The following is a 19589-nucleotide window of genomic DNA, read 5'->3' as shown; positions in this document are numbered from 1 at the left end:
TTTCTTTCCATGATTCCCTTTTCATCTTTCACTATAGAAATCAATGGCTTTTCAAATTAGTTTTAAGAATGCAAGTCTAGTCCAGAATGGACCACGTTGTTGTTTTTTTTTAAGAATGGACATACTTTTATTTTTACATTAATATTTTCTATTTTTCTTAAACAATATTTCAAAAGTAGATTAAATATCAAGCTGGCTAAGCATAAATCTGAATGCTAACTAACCTATGAATCTAAGAGGGGAAAATAGAAGGGATATGTGAAAACTAGAAAAGATCACTATTTAGTACATAAGCTGATGTCATAACATTTGATTTCCTTGATAATGCCTCTAACTTTACCCTATATTGAACTTTGCTTTATTTTGAATTCTTAAAAGTATTCATACCTTCACAGTAGTGTGAACTGGTCTTACTTTCTCCAGTTATACTATTAAGTATCTTGAGGATAAAGGGTTATATTTGAACAAGGGACTTGCTTGGTACCGTTGGCCCTAGCATAATTTTGGACTCAGACAATTTACTCCTTCCCAGTCCCTCCAGAAAGGCACTTTTCGAATAAGCTATTAGTTTTACATTATTAGTCTGAGAAGCTAAAGCAAATTTTAAAAATCAAAGAAAAAGGAAAGTCCTTTAAATTGATTGGGGAAAACATTTTAAGTGTCATAATTTGGGATAAAAAGTAGATTTGGTTATTTGAAAACAGAATACATATACAATTTCTATAAAAATATCATTAATACATTATAAAAGTGAACTTTAAATTGAGAATATATTTGTAATATACATTGCAGATACAAAGATAATTTACTTAATATTAAAATAACTTAACAAATCATTAAAACAAGATCATAAACAAGGTAAAAATTTTCACCCATCATATTTCTAAAAAAATTAAAAAGTCTGATTAAATATAAGATTGGTGAAAATTATGTAGAAATAATCCTTTTAATATAGGGTTGGTAAGGATATGAGCTATCACAGTCTTTTTATAAAAAAATTTATAAATTATTTAATAAAAGGAAATTAGTCTACAGATATAGTATTAAAAATAGTAAAAATATGGTAAAAGTGTAAACAATGCAGCATATTTTTAAGGAATCAAAAATAGGTAAACAATTTAGATCTGTTATTTACTGGGTCACAATGAGTTGTACTTGACTCAATGACATTTAATAACGACAACAACAACAACAATCACAGGTAAATTAAGTAAAACGTTAGAAACATCCAAAATGTCTTCCAGCTAGATAAAATGCTTTCAAATTCATCTAATGAATTTGCTATTCAAATTCATCCAATGAAAAACAGTGTGGTTGTGTGGCTCTCTACATGTCAGTGTTGAAAGAACTTAAAAATATGTTGAATTTAAAAAGAAAAAAAAAACCCCACAAGTTTGAAAAGGATAAGACTGTGCGTAGAAAAATTACTGTATTTGTATATGCATATAATTGTATATGCATATAATTTTCTAGAGGCAGTGGGAAGAGTTTTAGAAGCTCTAGCTTCTCATTTTATCTTGTTTTTACATTATTTCAATTTCTTATTGTGCTTATTTAAATTTTATAACAAAAGAACATAAAAAATGCTGCCTCTTCATAAGGAGATAGAAAAAAGTACATCAGAGATGCTACAGAAAACATTATTTAAATATTGTATATCAAGAGAAGATGGAATAAACAGAGTCACTGTATCAGAAGGAATTGGCTGACACAGAACAATTTAATGAAATGACATATGAGCAAGAGCCTATGGTGATGAAGGAGGAAGTTCAAATTGCTCTGAAGGAATCGGCAAAAAACAAGGCTCCAGGAGTAGACGGCATACCAATTGACATATTTCAACAGACAGACACTGCCCTGGATGTGCTCACTAAGTTGTGCCAAGAAATATGGAGAACAGCCAGCTGGCCCACTGACTGGAAAAGATCGGTATTTGTTCCCATTCCAAAGAAAGGTGACCCAACAGAGTGTGGAAATTATCGAACAATATCATTAATATCACATGCAAGCAAGAGTCTGCTGAAAATTATCCAAAAACGTTTGGAACAATATGTCAGCAGAGAACTGCCAGATGTGCAGGCTGGATTTAGAAGAGGTTGTGGTACTAGGGATATTATAGCTAATGCTAGATAGATCTTGGCAGAAAGCAAAGAATACCAGAAGAACGTCTATTTGTGCTTCATTGACTATGCAAACGCTTTCGACTGTGTGGATCACAACAAGCTGTGGCTGACTCTGAGAAGAATGGGAATCCCAGAACATTTAATTGTGCTAATGCGAAACCTATACTTGGACCAAGAGACAGTCATCAGAACAGAGCAAGGAGACACTACATGGTTCAAAATCAAGAAGGGGGTTTGTCAGGGATGTATTCTGTCTCCATACCTTTTCAATCTGTATGCAGAACAGATCATCCGAGACGCTGGGCTGTTCGAAGAGGAATGTGGCATCAGGATTGGTGGACCCTGCTTGCTGAAACTGAGGAGGAACTGAAGCGCTTGCTGCAGAAGGCCAAGGACTGTAGCCTCCTATATAGACTGAAGCTCAACATCAAGAAAACAAAGATTCTCACCACTGGGCCAACTGGCAGCATCAGTATGGATGGTGAAGAGATTGAGATAGTTAACAGTTTTAGTTTGCTTGGCTCCACAGTCAACACTCTTGGTAACAGCAGCCAGGAAATCAAGAGACAAATTGCATTGGGAAAGTTGGCTGTGAGGGACCTCTCAAGAGCACTGAAGAGCAACGACGTCATGCTGGAGCCTAAGGTGCACCTGATCTGGGCTATAGTCTTTGCAATTACGTGCTATGCATCAGAGAGTTGGACAGTGAATAAGGTTGATAGAAAGAGAATTGATGCCTTTGAGCTGTGGTGCTAGAGAAGAGTGTTGAATATACCATGGAATGCTAGGAGAACAAGGTGAAGCCGGAATGCTCCTTGGAGTCAAGGATTCTGAAGCTTCGTCTGACATATTTTGGGCATGTTGCAAGGAGGGACTGGTCCGTGGAGAGGGACATCATGTTTGGCAGAGTGGAGGGGCGGTGAAGGTGAGGAAGACCTTCGATGAGATGGATCGATTCTGTGACTGGAGCAGTGGGAGTAAGTAAGTTTGAGATGGCTAGGTTGGCACAGGATAGAACAGCATTTAGAGCTCTTGTACATAGGGTCACTATAAGTCACAAATGACTCGATGGCACATAACAACAACATACTACAAAGGTTTTATAACTTGAAATTAATCACCACAACAAAAAACCCATATTGGTGCTATAGAATATTCTTCAGAAGGATGAACAAAGACTGTGAATTTCTTACTTCCCAAGCACTATTATCACGTCTTCCTACCACTATTCTTCTGTCATTAAATAAATTCCAATTCATATTGGAATTTGACACTATATTGTATGACAAAGAACTAACCCATAGGATTTGCTAGGTTCTAATCGCCAAGTAGGTCTTTCTTCCAGGAGGGTGGCCACTGGATTCAAACTGCTAACCTTTTCATTAGTAGCCAAGAACTTAACCATTGTATTGCCGGGGTCCTTTTCCCTAACACCAGTCACCTCTGAAAAGTTTATGAATGTTTGGAAAGAAAGATAAGAAAGAGAAAAGGTAGTATAACTAGGAAAGAGTTTGTAAGAGATGATTTAAGTAGTTTTAATATATTTGCATCTAAAGGTTTTGATATCTGCACTCCAGAACACTGATTAAGAGGTTATGAGCCAACAGGGAATCTGTTGAGAATTTGCATGGATTAGAAAATACTTGGAAGTTCCTTTTTTGCGGATTGTTTTCTGTCATAATTTTTTATATACATATATATTTCTTTTTTCATTTTTTAAACACATTTGCCAATTCAACAGTTTTCATATGTATTATCCAGTGACATTGATTACATTCTTCCTAAGATCACTGTCACTATCTTTTTCCAAATCTGGTGTCCTTTTTCATATATGACATTAATAAATGAAATTATAAAGACTGAGTTGAAGGAAGGAAATATGTAATTCTGTAATTTCTGATAAGTGAAAGCTAAGAAGCATTTTGGTCAGAATTTAGTCAGTAAATGCTAGCATATACTGATACAGTTGTTGTTGCTGTTGTGTGAGTTGCAGTGATGCATAGCTGACCCTCTAGAAGATTTTCAGAGGTAATACATCACATGGGAGAAGACTTCCCATCTTTCTTCCATGAAGTAGCTGTTGGGTTCAAACTGCATGCTGTTAGGCTGGGAGCGCAACTTCTTAATCACTAACCTACCAGATCTCCCTACTCCTACAGCTGTTGTTGTTGTTGTTACATGCTGTTGAGTTGGAAATGACCCATGGCTGACTCTCCACTGGGTTTTCAGGGGGCAGTTTAATTGCATGGAAGAAGACTGCCCATCTTTCTCCCACCGAGCAGCTGGTGGATTCAAACCATGTGTCTTTGGGATTGCTGCATATTGCTGATAAACTAACAAAAGCTTAAGAAAGAGGACACAAAGCTAGGAAATGAGGAGATTCTCAGGCATGAGAGGAACTCTTCTGCCCCACTGGAAAAGTTAGTAACTGACACATGGTAAATCTGTACTTTCTGCCCATCAACAAACGAATGGCTAGAGAAGCTGTGGTATATTCGCACAATGGAATACTATGCTGCATTAAAAAACAAGGAACTCATGCAATATTATTCAAAATGGTTGACTCTGGAGAACATTATGCTGAGTGAAATATCCCAGTCACAAAAGGACAAATATTACATGATGCCACTGTTGTAGAATGGGACTGTCCTTGGGGTTAGGGAGACACTGAGTAAGATGGGTTCAATAATGTATACTGCACTGAAGCAGAGGAGGGAGAGAACCGTCTAAAAGAGAGATGTAACTGGGTATTTCTGTCATCACAGGAGACTAGAGCGAGGGCTGCATGGTGGAGGGGACCTGGGGGAGGGTTTGTAAAACAATGAAAGAATCTTTTCTTTTACTTTTCCATAATTTTTGGACTCATGTACTTATAACTTGTTAGTCAAATTTGTGTCTTCTAGGTTGCAACACCCCCATGATACATCTTGAAGGATATGTACATGTACAGCCAAGCACAATCAATAAGAGTGCATCTGAATTCCAAAATCAATCTCCATAATAGTCTATGTGTTTCCTACTGCCAAAGGGGCCCTTTAGAGTAGTGAGAGAAGATCTTCACCCTGAAACCCACAGCGTCCCTTTTCAGCAGGAAGTAGCTAAGAGAATACGCCATCCCCTTTTCCTTATGACTCAGGGTGAAGTCTCTCTCAGGGAGGAGTGATAGGGAATGGCAAAGGATACACTGACAAAGAAGATTAATCAGAACTGGCTTTGACAAGCACTGTGGCATTTGGACAAGAACAAACTGGGAGGAGGGTAGAGAGAATAGTGCAACAATGAATGAGTGGAAGCCCAAAATCTCTGTAAATGTTTATGAAAATTAATAAAATATAATTATAGAAAAAAAAATCTGTACTTTCTTTAAGTCATGCAAATGAAAAACAAACTTTTAGGAAGGGTTATAATTAAAAAAATATTGTCCCTCTCTATTTTTTTATTCTGGTGCTAGAGGCTGGCAACTCAGGCTATTGATTTTTTTTTCTTTTTAAACATTACATAACACAATGAGAAAAAAAAGCATTTGGCTCTTAAAAGACTTGTCTTAGAGCCAAAGTCACTGAAGTGTTCCTATATATAAGGTATAAAACATACAAATCAAATAGGAGGGGGGCAATAGCCTATTTCATTACTGGAGTATATCTTCTTGTTGTTATATGTGCTGTCAAGTCACCTGCGACTCATAGTGCCCCTATGTACATCAGCTCTAAACCCTGCTCTATCCTGAGCCAGCCTTATTGTCTCTGACACACCTACCCTCCATTATCCCAGTCACTGAGTCAATCCATTTCATTGAGGATTTTCCCTTCCTGTGTTGTCCCTCCATCCTCCCAAGCATAATGTCCTTCTCCAAGGACTGGTCTCTCCTTGCAACATGTCCAAAGTATGTCAGACTAAGCTTCAGAATCCTTGCTTCCAAAGAACAGTGTGGTTTCACCCTCTCCAGAATGATTCTGTTTGTTCTCTTAGCATGATATATTCAATACTCTTCTCCAGCACCACAGCTCAAAGGCATCAATTCTCTTTCTATCATCCTTAGTCACTGTCCAGCTTTCTGATGCATAGCCAAGTAACTACAAAGACCATGGCCTAGATCAGGCACACCTTGGTCTCCAGACTGATTATCGTTGCTCTGTAGTACTCTGGAGAGTTCCATGACAGCTGACTTTCCCAATACAATTATTCTCTTAATTTCCTGGCTGCTGGTACCAAGAGTGTTGACTGTGGAGCCAAGCAAGCTAAAGCTGTTATCCATCTCACTTTTTTCCCCCACCATGATGCTGCCAATTGGCCCAGTGGTGAGAATCTCTGTTTTCCTGATGTTGAGCTTCAATCTATATTGAAGGTTGTGGTCCCTGACATCTGTAGCAAGTGCTTCAGGTCCTCCTCTGTTTCAGCAAGCAAGGTTGTGTCATCTGCATAATGCAGAGTTTTGATGAACCTTCCTCCAATCGTGATGTCACATTCCTCCTCATAGACCCCAGCCTCCTGGGGGTTCTCTTCCACATTTAGATTGAAAAGGTATGGGGATAGGACACATCCCTGGCATACTCCATTCCCAATTCTGAGTAATTAACAAAAGACTGATAATGTAGGAAAAGGCAATTAACATAATCCAAGAATTTGTCCCTGTCTTGATATTTTATAAAATATGCAATTTCTAATTTATTTCCTTATCTAATTAACAATTAAAATATCTCACATACTGTTTAGAAAATTGCTGGAAATTTTAGCACATCATCTGTCATCATTTTCTTCTTCTATACCTCTTTCTGCATTACATAAACAAAAACTTTTGACAATATATCTTTTTGAGAACTAGGAAACATGTGGAGAGATCATTTAACTCCTGAAAAATCAAAGTTGTAAGAAAAAGTGAAACAGCAGGTGACAACAAAAAGTAAGTCTTTGTGGTGGCATATTCTTTGATACAATGTACAGATCGTCCTCCACCTCAGATTCCTCACCTGTGAAACAGGATCATCCCTACCTCCTAGTGATAGACATGAGGCAAAGCATGTAAAGAAACCATTACATTTTAGAACTACTACAGCAACAATAACAAAAAAATATTTCTTCTAGAGCAGAGTGAAAGGACTTTTTAGTTCTTAAATTAGGTATACTTGAAAGCATGAAAATTCACACTTAAAAGTGTTTTTAATTAGCATGGAGTAAAATTTCATAAATAATAGGAAAGAATATGAAGTGCGGTCGAGTCAAGCAACTCATAGTGGTCCTATGTACAACAGCTCTGAACCCTGCCCTATCCTAAGCCAACCTCATCATCTCCGACACAGCCACCCCATTACCCCAGTCACTGAGACAATCCATCTCATCGAGGGTCTTCCTCTCCTGCGCTGTCCCTCCACCCTCCCAAGCATGAGTCCCTCTCCATGGACTGGTCCCTCCTTGCAACAGGCCCAAAGTATGTCAGATCGAGCTTCAGAATCCTTGCCTCCAAGGGGCAGCCTGGTTTCACCCTCTCCAGGACCAACCTGTTTGTTCTCTTAGCAGTCCATGGTATATTCAACACTCTTCTCTAGCATCACAACTCAGAAAGTAAGCGATTAACAAAATAAAGAAATGTCTGTCCTTCAAAGTAAGCAGATAACAGAAACATTTCCTTCTGACATGATTTCATTGTTCTTTCTCATTATGGAATCTCTCAAGATTCCTTGGGAATCCTGTGCCCTAAAACTGCCAAATTCCACATATTCTTTCCGAGGCAACCAAGTTAAGAATCTCACCTGAGCTGGAAGAAAATTCTAAAAATGCAGTATGGACCCCGAGAGTTTCTTAATGAAGACAATGTAAGCTTTATCTAGATATTTTTATTTAAAAGATAAAGACCTGAACTTATAGATGACAAGTGGAGTGCCTTATTCCTTCAGATTATATATACTAAATATTTTAATTTTTTTCACAAAAAAATCTGCTCTAAATAATAACTATATAGCAAAGCAGGACAACAAAGTAATGACTCAATCTAGCCCATGCCTATCACACTGACCCCAACTCATAATGACTTTTATAGATCCAAGCTGAACTGCCCCATAGGGTTTCCAAAGATGTAATCTTTAAGGAAGCTGACTGCTCCATCTTTTTCCCACAGAGAATCTGGTGGATTTCAAGTCAACTTTTCAGTTAGCAGTCAAGAGCTTGGATACTGCACTAGCAGGGCTCCTCAACGATACAATCTGCCCAAGAAAATCAGTCTCTTTGTTCAGGATTTTTAAAATTTCTTTACTGATTCACCCAATTACTATTACATGGAACACAACTAAATAAAAGCCATATGAAGAAGAATAAGAAATACCCTTCATCTTAAAGAAGTTTATATTTAGATGGAACAAAAGTAAACAAAAATTCTGAAACAACTATGAGATATCATCTCACCCCAATAAGAATAGCAAAAGTTAAAAGAATAGCAAACATCAAATGCTGGCAAGGTTGTGGAGACTGGAACCCTTATTCACTGTTAGTGGGAGTGTAAAATGGTGCAACCACTATGGAAGACAGTAAAACACTTTCTCAAAAAGTTGCAAATAGAAATACCCAGCAATTCCACTACTGGGAATATACCCTAAATAAACCATAACTGCCACCTAAGCAGACATATGCAGACCCATGTTTATTGTGGCTTTGTTTGTAATAGTAAAGAGCTGGAAACAACCCAAATGCCTATCAACAAACGAATGGATAGAGAAGCTCTGGTATATTCACACAATGGAATACTATGCAGCATTGAAAAACAGGGAACTCATGAAATATTACTCAAAGTGGGTGACCCTGGAGGACATTATGCTGAGTGAAATATCTCAGTCACAAATGGACAAATATTGCATAGGGCCACTGTTGTAAAATGCAACTACCATCAGGGTTGAGGGAAGACAGAAAAGAAGGGGAGGAATGATTATATTGCACTGAAACAGATGAGGGAGAGAACTGTTTAAAAGGGACACATGAATGGGTATTCTTGTCATTACAGAAGTCCAGAGTGAAGGCTGCATAGTGGAGTGGACTTTAGAGGGAAGAACTGCATAACAATGAAAGAGTTTTTCTTTTACCAAGGAGAAGAGTGAATTTGGGGGAGGGGGGTCAGCAGGAAAAAAAGTGCAACAATGAATAGAAACCTTAAGTCTCTGTAAAGTTTCATTAAAATTTATAAAAATAAAAAATAATTTAAAAAAGTAAACAAAAATTCTAATGCACATCAACTATTTAGTTATGTTTCTCTCCTAAGATGCTGAAAGCAGAACAGTGTTGAACAGATCACAATTCTTACCTTTTGAGGGAGGCAGTTCTTTCCCAGTGTAAGGGTGTAACTTTACCCTTTTTTTCCCTCTCTTAGACTCAAATATGTCATCTATTTTCAACACAAACTGAAAGAGATCAGAAGTTAAAACCAACATTCAAAAGTTTTATAGGTTAATGACAATTTATTAGTAGTTGTCATTCAGAGAAAAGTCCTAGTTTAGTAAGGAAAATATTTTCAAATTTAAATTTTGACTAAAAAAAGGATAGTTTTTCAGTTGAATCCTGTTATTTTAATACATACAAAGTTCATGTAACATGGATAAGAAAACTGAAGTATGATATCTTTTTCCAGCAGTAGTCAGCACAGGCTCCCAGTTTCATGGTCACTCCATGTTACAACATGCAGGAAATCTTGCTACTGTGATCCACAGAGTGAACAAGTCTTTACTCAAGTTTCTGCCTACCCAGAATAGGAAGAGGAAAAAACTCATTCAATTGGAAGGCAGCGTGAGCCTCAGTTATTTCTGCTCCCCAGAATTCTTTATAAAGAACATAATTACTTTTAAAAAGCTTTTCTATCTCTTTGCTACTGGAAACATAAGAGATGCTCAAATATGTTCAAACAGAAAAATTGTTTCCTGCCCCACTCTCACCCCCTCATCTACATCTCAAGAAAGGTTATCCTACCCCACTGGTTTCTTAAATCATTACATAACTGCTCCCCTCCGCTCAAAAAGCATTTATTCATTATCATTCCTCCTTTGCTGCTGGGATGGGTGTGTGCATGGGTGTGTGTATATCAGAGAAAGAGAGATGAGAAGCTATGGAGAAAAAGTAAAAAGAGGGGCATGAGCTGGAGTAAAAGGAGAATTAGAGCTCTTAAAAGGAGAAACTGATTAGCTTTTCAGCACCACTAGCTTTTCCAGTTTTTCTTACAATTTTAAGCTTTTAAAAAAACTCCATTACTATTGATCTTTGATGCCTTGAATTATACTTGTTAATCAACAACATTTCTTGAGATAATTGTTCTTATTTTCCCTTTTGTCCTTGTTTCTTCAGCAATGTTGGCAATCAGTGAATTAATCCAAGGCAAGAAAAAGAACATGTGAGAAACATGTGCTTCCAATATGCAGATTATTCCCACACTTTTGGCTGAGATATTATTTTTTTTTAAAAAAAAGATTTTGTGTAGCTGCCATTCAAATAAAAAAACCCCCAAACACCAACCCCCCCCGAAACGAACATTCTTAGTACTACCATTACAAAAACCCCAAGAGTATCCAACAATAAAAGGAATTACTACAGATTCTGCAGTTAGGGACCTCTCTAAATTATTGAGGAGTAATGATGTCAGTTTGAGGACTAATGTGCGTCAGATTCAGGCCATAGTCTTTCTGATCACTTGCTATGCATCTGAGAGCTAGACAATAAATAAGGATGACAGAAAAAGAATTGATGCCTTTGAGCTGTGGTGTTGGAGAAGAGCACTGAACATCCCACGGATAGCCAAGAGAAGAACAGCTATGTCTTGGAGAGGGTGCAGCCAGAGTGCATGTCTTGGAGAGGGTACAGCCAGAGTGCCCGCTGGAGTCAAATATGATGAGGCTGCACCTAACATACCTTGGGCATGTTTCCAGGAGAGGCTATTCCTTGGAGAGGGATATGATGATGGGAAGGGCAGAGGATTGGTGAAGGGTGAGTGGTAAGGAGTTGTACTGCCAATCCAAAGCAAGTGAATTCACCAACTGCTCTGCAGGAGAAAGATGGGCAATCTCCCTTGCAAGTTATGACCTCTGAAAACTTGCTGAAGGGTCAGCTTTGAGTCATCTCTGGCTGTGTGGTACATAACAATACAGGCTATAGAAGAGTTGTATGAAGGTAAGCATGTATCTTGAGAACACAATAACTAAAACATCATAATAGTGTGAGTACACTCACAATCATTAGTGTGCATTAACACTTACAGTATAAAGAAAGGGAAGTATATGGTCTAGAAATATGAGATAAGGTGATAAAATTTAAATTAGGTTGTGATCTAGGAAAAGAAGCCTACATTCACCCGCTAGCTGCAGGAAATACTGTAGAATATTCTTTCTAAGAAACAATAAAAATATACTGCTGAAAATACTGGACAAAAACAATTACAAAACCTTAGAAAATCTGCTCCAGCAAACAGTTCCACACAGACTTCCAGAGCAGGAAGAGAAAGAAAGGGTGGGGAAGAGGCATATGGACTAGATCAGTGATTTTCAAATCATGAAAGCTGTTTCCCTTCCAGGGCTTGCTCTAGTCATCAAAGTGGAAAATAAATGAAAAATGTTTTTCTTGTGTAATACTGTTCCTGAAGATACTCTAAAGCCAAAATTTCATAAAAAGATTTAAGCCAAGGAACATCACGGATAAAAACGCTAACAGCCCCTTTCTGCTCAACCATAAAGAGTCCAGCACCATTTTCTTTCTCCTCAGTGCTTAAAAAAACAAACAACCCACCCCCCAAAAATCCAAAAAAAACTTTGGGGAAAGCATTAGAAATATTTTCTCATTTTTACAAAAAGACAAGTTACATCATATCACCTAAATTCAGAAAGGAAACAGTCTTCAAGTATCTTTGAGGCTTCAGGAGACACACGGTATGTAAAGTAATGAGGCATGAAGTCCAAAGCACTCCAAAGTGTCCTAGGAGCTTATAAACTCTACAATCTTTAATTCCTATTGTGCTGTTCTGAGAGCCACATCTCAGAGCAACTCCTTAAGTGTTAATATTCTTCCTCCTGTGAACACATGACGCTGTTGTTTCTGGGCCATGCAAAGGCTGCTTTGTTGTGCCAGAATATCCCACACGAATGGAGGGAGAGTTACTGCCAGATGCATAGCAATTCTATAACTTCTGTTTTTAAATATTCCTCACTATACAGAGGAGAATAAAGGACTAAAGATTTATTTTTCAAACAGGTAAGTTTAGTGCTTTTAAAAAAACTGTACGTGTTTTCACTCTTCAGATACTAGTGAGGGAGGGGCAGGAAATAGATCAGAATTCAAGTAATTGTTGAACAGGATATTTCCCAAGGAACCAATCAGTAGTAACTAAACCAAAGAATAGCTGTGACTTTTGTTTATTATTAAAATAAGGTACAAATATTGTGTGCTAAATCAGAAGGAGTAACAAAAAAGAAATCATATGTAAGCGATCTGAGATTTACGCTGCTGCACAGTAGCAGCATAATACCCTTTCAATTGTCAAAACATTCTATATTATAGATGTACAGAGTAAAAGGGAATCTAAAAACACTCTCATGTCATTTCTTAAATATTCTCCTGCAAGAAAATATATTTTTCTACAAGGAACTCCAATCTCTCAATTTTGGGCCCTATTGCTGTAGTCTAGATTACTTAAAGACTTACTGCCTTTTTTTCCTTTTGAAGGAGAAGTCATTTATTTACTATAATTACTGGTAATGTCTAGTCCTAAGAATAGATTCCTCTTTTTCTTCCCCCTACTGGAAATTCTGCCCTAAATTAATGGCTTATACTTTACATAAATAAAAACCTGTATGAAATGGAATTTTTTTAAGAAATTATATAAGTCAGTGAGTTATAACAACATTAAATCTAATTTGATAAAACATCCTTATATAAGATTCTGATGTGTCCTTTAAATAAACAGCTGAGAGATAAGGTAATGACATGAAGTCCAGCTAAAATTCAATTTTCCAAAGTCATAAAGAAACCCTGGTAAAAAGTATTTATGCATTTGTCTTGCAAGAGCAAAAATTTAAAACTTAAGGTTGCTTTCCAAATCTTCTAATTCTAGTAGGTCAGTTCCATCCTATTATTCATTTTAGTCTATTTATTCTACAAGTCCTGGAGTCCTTACCCTTGGAAGATTTTTCCTTTTCCTGTTTGCAACTTCTCCAGCTCGGAATAGCTTCCATTCAGTTAAAGTGACAGGCAAAGTAGCATCTTTTGTGAGCTTTGATCGTAAATAAGCTTGTGAGTTTTTCAGTTCCATAGTTTTTCGGAGAAGGAATTGAGGCTTGGGAGGAAGCTAAAACAGGAAAAGATGTATTGGTAAGAAGTAAAGGCAAGATCATCTAGTTCATGTCTGTTTTCTCATACAAAGTTAAAACTATCCCAGAAACAGGAACCCTGGTGGTTTAGTGGTTATATTTTTCACTGAGATCTGGAAGGTTGGCAGTTCAAATCAACCAGCTGCTTTTTTTGGGAAGAAAGTGTGACAGTCTGTTTCCATGAAGATTAGTTTAGGAAACCCTACTGGGCAGGTCTATCCTGTCTTCTAAGATTGCTATGAGTTGTAATCAACTCAACAGCACACACCAAGCAAACAGCATCTCAGAAGTATTTTTATTTTATCCTACAAAAATGGACTCAAAGAAGATTCCACACTTTCTTTTTCACCAGTTGTAAAGAAGTTTCTCAGATCTCTAATTAAAAATTCTTCTATTACAATGTAATTCAGTTCTCAGAAAACAACAGCAAACTGTCTTCATTAACTCAAGGGAATCTTTGTTTTCAGGGGTTCTGGACACTGTTAGGCAGGTAAATTAGGCCACTAGATAAGACTGACATTAATAAGGAGTCATGGAACTACAGAGAACTAAGATGTTCATGCATTATTTAAATGTATTCATGTTCAAATGAAAAAAATAAGGAGGTAGGGGAAGCATTTACCAAAGAAAACAAAAGAAGCAAAACTTCCCTTGTACTGCCCTAAAAGCAAAAGCAAAACAAAAAACCACCACTACCAACCAACAAAAACTTCAGTGCCTGCTGATTTGGTCCTGAACCAACCCTTTTGTAGAATCTGATGGTTTCTTCAACCAGGTCTCTGATCATACAAACCTTGGGTGTTTTGAAAGCACATTTTGGGGGTGGTAGCTTCCAGGCAGAAGGGGATCTCCACATGGGCAAAGGTTGTATTGGAATATCTTCATAAGGATTTTCTTTGGCAGGATCTTGAAAAACAGTGAAAGAAATACAAGTTGAAGGAAACAGAACTAATTGGAAACAAAGTGACCAAAGCTAAAAAAGCAAAGAAAAATTTACGAAATATGTTCCATTTTCTTATTCTATTTTGCTGCAATTATAAGGGTGTCAAAATCAATGGCATTTTATGCTGAAAAATTAATCAGGAGTTCCAATGAGCTAGAAAAATTCTCAAAATATCACACTATAAACATAAGCTTCTGAAATGAGAAATCAACTATACTATTTTTAAGATCCACTAAAGAACAAAAGATATTCTAGAACAAAAGACATTATACATCAAAGCTTTCCATATTAAAAAGAAAATCTAGAAGAAGGTAAGATCAATTATAAAGGAAAATACAATCTTAAAGTATTCTACCAATAAATACTTATTAAACGTAATTGCAAAGTTTGCAGAAACGTACATATGATATCCTCATAGATATTGTCCTCAGACTGTGTGTAATAAAGTCCTGAACCAGAATTTCTTCCAAGTTCTTCATGAATCTTCTGTGTGTTTCGATTTCGAAAGTGCTGAATATCCTCAAATTCAAAAGATTTTCTTAAGAAAAGAAATAAATTCTGAAGTTATACTTGTCAAAATTACCATTTTTACATTGATACAGTAAACAAAAAAATTGATTACATAATGGACTTATCAATTAGACAGGTGGTTTTAATTGATATATCTAAGACTAATAAACTAGGCTGATCCCTGTATATACAATGAAGCAAATGAAGACTTTTAGCCAATCACACTCCTGTCTTTCACTTGGTTCCTCTATTAAGTTCACTCCTTCATGAAGAGTGAGACTAAGGCCTACATGCCCTAAATTTAATGGAGGAATGGACTCACATAAAGCTATGGAAAAGGGATGTTTTTCTGCTATTCCTTAGATTGTCTTATCCATTTCCATTTTAAAAAACCAAACTTCTTCTTGTCAAGAGGAATTCAACTTACAGCAACCCTACACTAAGCAGGAGTGGCATCCACTTCCTAAACCACATGCCTCTGGAAACTCTATGAACTTTCATAAATGACGGTAATTATAGAAAGGCTTCAGGCCTTTTGTTCATAGGGTTGCTATGAGTCATCAACTCGATGGCAATCAACAACAACATAGCACAGAGTAGAACTAGCCCATAAAGTCATAAAAGCTTCTACCCATTTCCTGTACTTCTACTTTTCCTACCATATTTCTTTCTCCCTGGGGCTTTTTCAGCATCTTTATGTTCAAACCAAGGCTGTCTAGGAAAGAAATAGTAAAAGGGATTGATTTAAAAGGAAAAGCTCAATAAATCCTACAAATAAATGATCTAAAAAATCATTGTGACTTGACAGCACATAACAACAACAACAACAACAACATAAAGTAAAAACGTACCTTTTCGATCTCCCTCTGATTTTTCCACCATATTTCTTTGGTTCTGGTTCCTGAGAAGGGATAAAAGCAGATTCTGCACAAGAATTATTTTCACAGTATTTTCTGTCACAGTTTCTTTCTTTACATGACTTAACACCAGTTTCAGACAAGTATCTGAACGTCCTACGAGGTTTTGGCAAAGGATTTACAGAAGGTCCACATTCTTGCCCCTCAGGTTCAGAGTAAATGTTTTCTAAGCTCTTGGTTATTCCATATGAACTATCCAGAACTCCGAAATTTAGTTCTTTTTTTGAAGAGTCACAATGTTCTAAAGCCAAATTGAAGACTTTATCTGGAGGAAGTGTTTCTATTTTCTTCCACAATATTTGGGAGGTATAGAAGTTTCCTGGAGGTAATGATGTTTCTGAGTCCAAAACTTCTTTCCAGCTTTCAAATTGTTTGACCCGAGAACATACCCAATTGCTTTTTGACTCATTTTTAAAGAAGTGTCCACCATCATATTCATATTTGTCACATTCATCCTCACTTTGATCACGGCTTTTGGCATCTTCCCTCAGATCCAGACCCACATTTTGAGAATTGCACACATTCAAATTTTCACTTTTCCCCTCAGCAACAGTTTTTTTCTTGGGAAGAATCTCCTGGTGACAGTTATATCTCACTCCAAAGTCTTTTGGACGCCACTTATCTGGATTAGATATACCATTTGTTCTTCCTTCCCACTGAGAAATTTTTTGTTTGATATTTTTACAGTGGCTTCTTGACAGTGTCTGAACAGCAGAACGAGAAAAACCAACATCCATGTTCCCTGTTGGGTGCATAACAAGTGATGAATTTTACAAAGGTCTCCCCATCTGAAATATTGTATCCTTTATTCCATCAGTTAGAATTCAAATGATTCTGGTGTTTTCTTTTCATCTCTAACTTGCAAATCCTTTTCAAAAGAAAAATTTTGATCTTTGGTCTTTGCTGAAAACTTCGGCACCTTTATCTTGAATATTCCTATTAAAAGGAGACAAGAATGTTTCATAATTTCATAATTATGTGTTTCATAGTTTCATAATTTCTCAATTTCAACTCCACTTAACATTACCTATCTATCTCTAAATAGTTCATTTACAATGCATATGTAAAAATGTACTTGCTGTCTATTAAGTAATTCAACTCTATAAAGCACTCCTAAGATGACTGATAGGATAAGACTGAGAAAAATATTGTTTGTGGTAATTCTCAAGTTGTCAGGTTTTAAAACCTGTCATATTTAATTTCTTAAAGTTAGGAATTGAATTCTGTAAGGGATTATATAAAGTAGTACATGATGCTATTTTTAAATGAATTCTTTGTGAAAATTTTAATGAAATAATGAATAATGAAGTAACATAAAAAGCATATCTAATTTAAAAAAAACACACATACCTATACAGACATAATACATTTCAGATTACCAAAGCATACATGTTCAGAGGTAAGAGCCAGTTAGTCTGGAAACACACCAATAGCTAATATCCTTTTTTACATTGCTCAATATTATTAGTTTATCACATATGATCATTTCAATTTTAGTAGTGACAGCACAAGATCCCATACACATCATGCTGAAGACAAATCAAGTTGTCCATTAACTATGTAGTAGTTGCTTTAAAATGTATTCTATTGTGCCACTGGCTGAATTTCCACATCTCTGGCACCACACCCTCAATCCAAATCAGCAAAAGTACTTACAGTTACTGTCACAGTTTTTCCTTTCACACAGAGCCCTCACTCTTTAGGTCCATAAACTATTTCCTAATCGTAAAATTTGGCAGAAAACCTTTGCTGTTGACTGAGTTAAGACCTGATCTTAAGTTCTATTCTGTATTGGTTATAAATAGCAATTGATTGAAAACTTCCTGAGGCAGGGGGTCATCCTTCCTTGGGCTTTGTCTGTGTGGCCTTGATTAACTAACAGGCAGGAAAATATCTTGGCCCAACCCTGTCAGTGCAGCTGACCAAGACTGATACACAAACCACATACATGCACACTTCATTCCAGGCAAAGCAACTGCTAAACAGGATTGGATCAACTTTCACTTTTTAATTAACTTTCACTCTTAGGTATCTATAAGAGTGTAGGCAAACCAATTTTGTCTGTAAATAAATTCTGATGAAGGTTTAATACAAAGAAAAATAATCTCTAAAACATACTCATATAGGTGGGGGGGGGGGGGACCAAACCAAACCAAACCAAACCAACACAGAATTTGAAGATTCATTCAGATAGCATTCACTCATGACTTAAATTCAAACAAACAAATCATTTTCTTCTATTCCTTAGAGGGGATTCCTAAGAATTTTAAGGTGTCCTTGAGATTCAGGTTGTCCTCATTATATGCAAAACAGGAATTTTCATTCTTCTGGCCCCTGGCAGGTTGTTAGTAGAGGTTTTCAGAGGTTGACAGGATCAATCTGAAACAAGCCCTGATTGCACAATAGCAAAAATGCTCAGCTGCTAACCAGGTGAGTGATTTGAACTCATAAGTTGTTTTGTGGGAGAAAGATGTTAAGAGACTGTGTAAAATATGTCTAGCATTGGACATGCTGTCCTTCAGTAATGCCCACCTTAAGTAGGAATCAACTCAACAGCAGTGGGATTAAAAATGAGTTAGGTGAAAGAGAGAAGAAAAAGGTGACAATTACCCGAGGAGGAAAACTAACTTGAAAATTACTAGCAACAGATGTTTTAATCTACAGAAATCATAAACAAATAAGAATTATATACACTGACAGTTTAACAATGCTGGCAGAGAAGCACAACATGAGAAACTGCTAATAGTTGATTGTAAAGGTAAATCTTATTTGCTTCTAAATGTGTTTATTAATACATAACAATTTTCAAAGTAATAAGCAAATTACATTTTAAACTTGTCTATGAATGCATTGATAGTATCAAATAGCTGTTCTCATATCTGATTTCAGAGCTTCCGTTTGTGCCAAATTAACTTAAAATTTTAATAATGTGGTTTGCTTATTCTCAAGGACAGGTTATGACTGGTTTGGTCCCCTCTTGAATATAAGGATCACTGAGTGAACAAGAGTTGCTTCAGTTTTTAGTTTTGGGGTTTTTTTTTGTTGTTGTTGTTCGTAAAAGCCATGCATGTCTAACTCTCCCTTTACCCTAATCACATTCTGAGGCACCTTTCCCCTGTACAGTCCTACATGACGACAATGCTACAATAACAAAGACAATGTGCATTAGTGAAAGATTAGACAAATGAGTCTGTGGAAGAGCATAAAGAATCCATAAATAGACCCACACTCAAGTTAACTGAATTCCACAAAGCTGGCGAGTTAAGTCAATGGGGGAAAAAATAATCTTTTCAACAAATAGTAGTGTAACAATTGGATATTCATACAAAAAAAAAGGAAACTCCTCTTTCTCTCACATCATTTAAAAAATAAACTAGAAAAGGATCACATTTGAATAATACATAAGAATTATATTTGTAATCATAATTATTATAATAATAAATATTATACCTAAAACAATAAATGTTGAAACTTAAATAAAAAATATCTTCATGACTTTATATATTCTGGATTTAGTTGGGTCTTTGTCAGATACAAGGATTGCTAATGATTTCTCTAGTCTGTGACCTGTCATTTCATTTTTAAAACAAACTCTTTAAATAAGCAAAATATTTTCATTTTGATGAAACTCAATATTCCAGTTTTTTTCCTTTAATGCTTTTGGGCCCTAAGAAATCTGTTTTTCTCTGAACTCATTATTTTTTATTTTCAAAATGTATTGTCTTAGGTGTTATATTTATTATTTATTTAAGTATTTCTGTATTAAATTTAT

At 36.2% G+C, this 19589-nt stretch overlaps 1 protein-coding gene across 2 annotated transcripts in view; it reads right to left on the bottom strand.

Annotated features, from left to right (window-relative positions):
• The window catches only part of DENND2C (DENN/MADD domain containing 2C), a 53611-nt gene extending 36854 nt beyond the window's left edge, over window positions 1-16757 (bottom strand). The window contains exons 1-5 of one of the 2 annotated variants that reach the window (XM_006895687.1): window positions 15752-16754; window positions 14792-14928; window positions 14241-14353; window positions 13255-13425; window positions 9409-9505 (exon numbers count right to left, since the gene is read on the bottom strand). In XM_006895687.1, the coding sequence (XP_006895749.1) occupies window positions 9409-9505; window positions 13255-13425; window positions 14241-14353; window positions 14792-14928; window positions 15752-16572 (1339 nt within the window). In that variant the 5' untranslated portion in view covers window positions 16573-16754. Of the gene's footprint in view, window positions 1-9408; window positions 9506-13254; window positions 13426-14240; window positions 14354-14791; window positions 14929-15751 lie in introns of both variants that reach the window. The other variant, XM_006895688.1, reaches the window with a different exon arrangement.
• Window positions 16758-19589: the final 2832 nt, after the last annotated feature.

This window comes from Elephantulus edwardii, unplaced genomic scaffold, assembly GCF_000299155.1.
Source record: "Elephantulus edwardii isolate Elephantulus edwardi_28Jun2011 unplaced genomic scaffold, EleEdw1.0 scaffold00174, whole genome shotgun sequence".
Classification (NCBI taxonomy): domain Eukaryota; kingdom Metazoa; phylum Chordata; class Mammalia; order Macroscelidea; family Macroscelididae; genus Elephantulus; species Elephantulus edwardii.
This window is presented reverse-complemented; position numbering and strand designations above follow the sequence as displayed.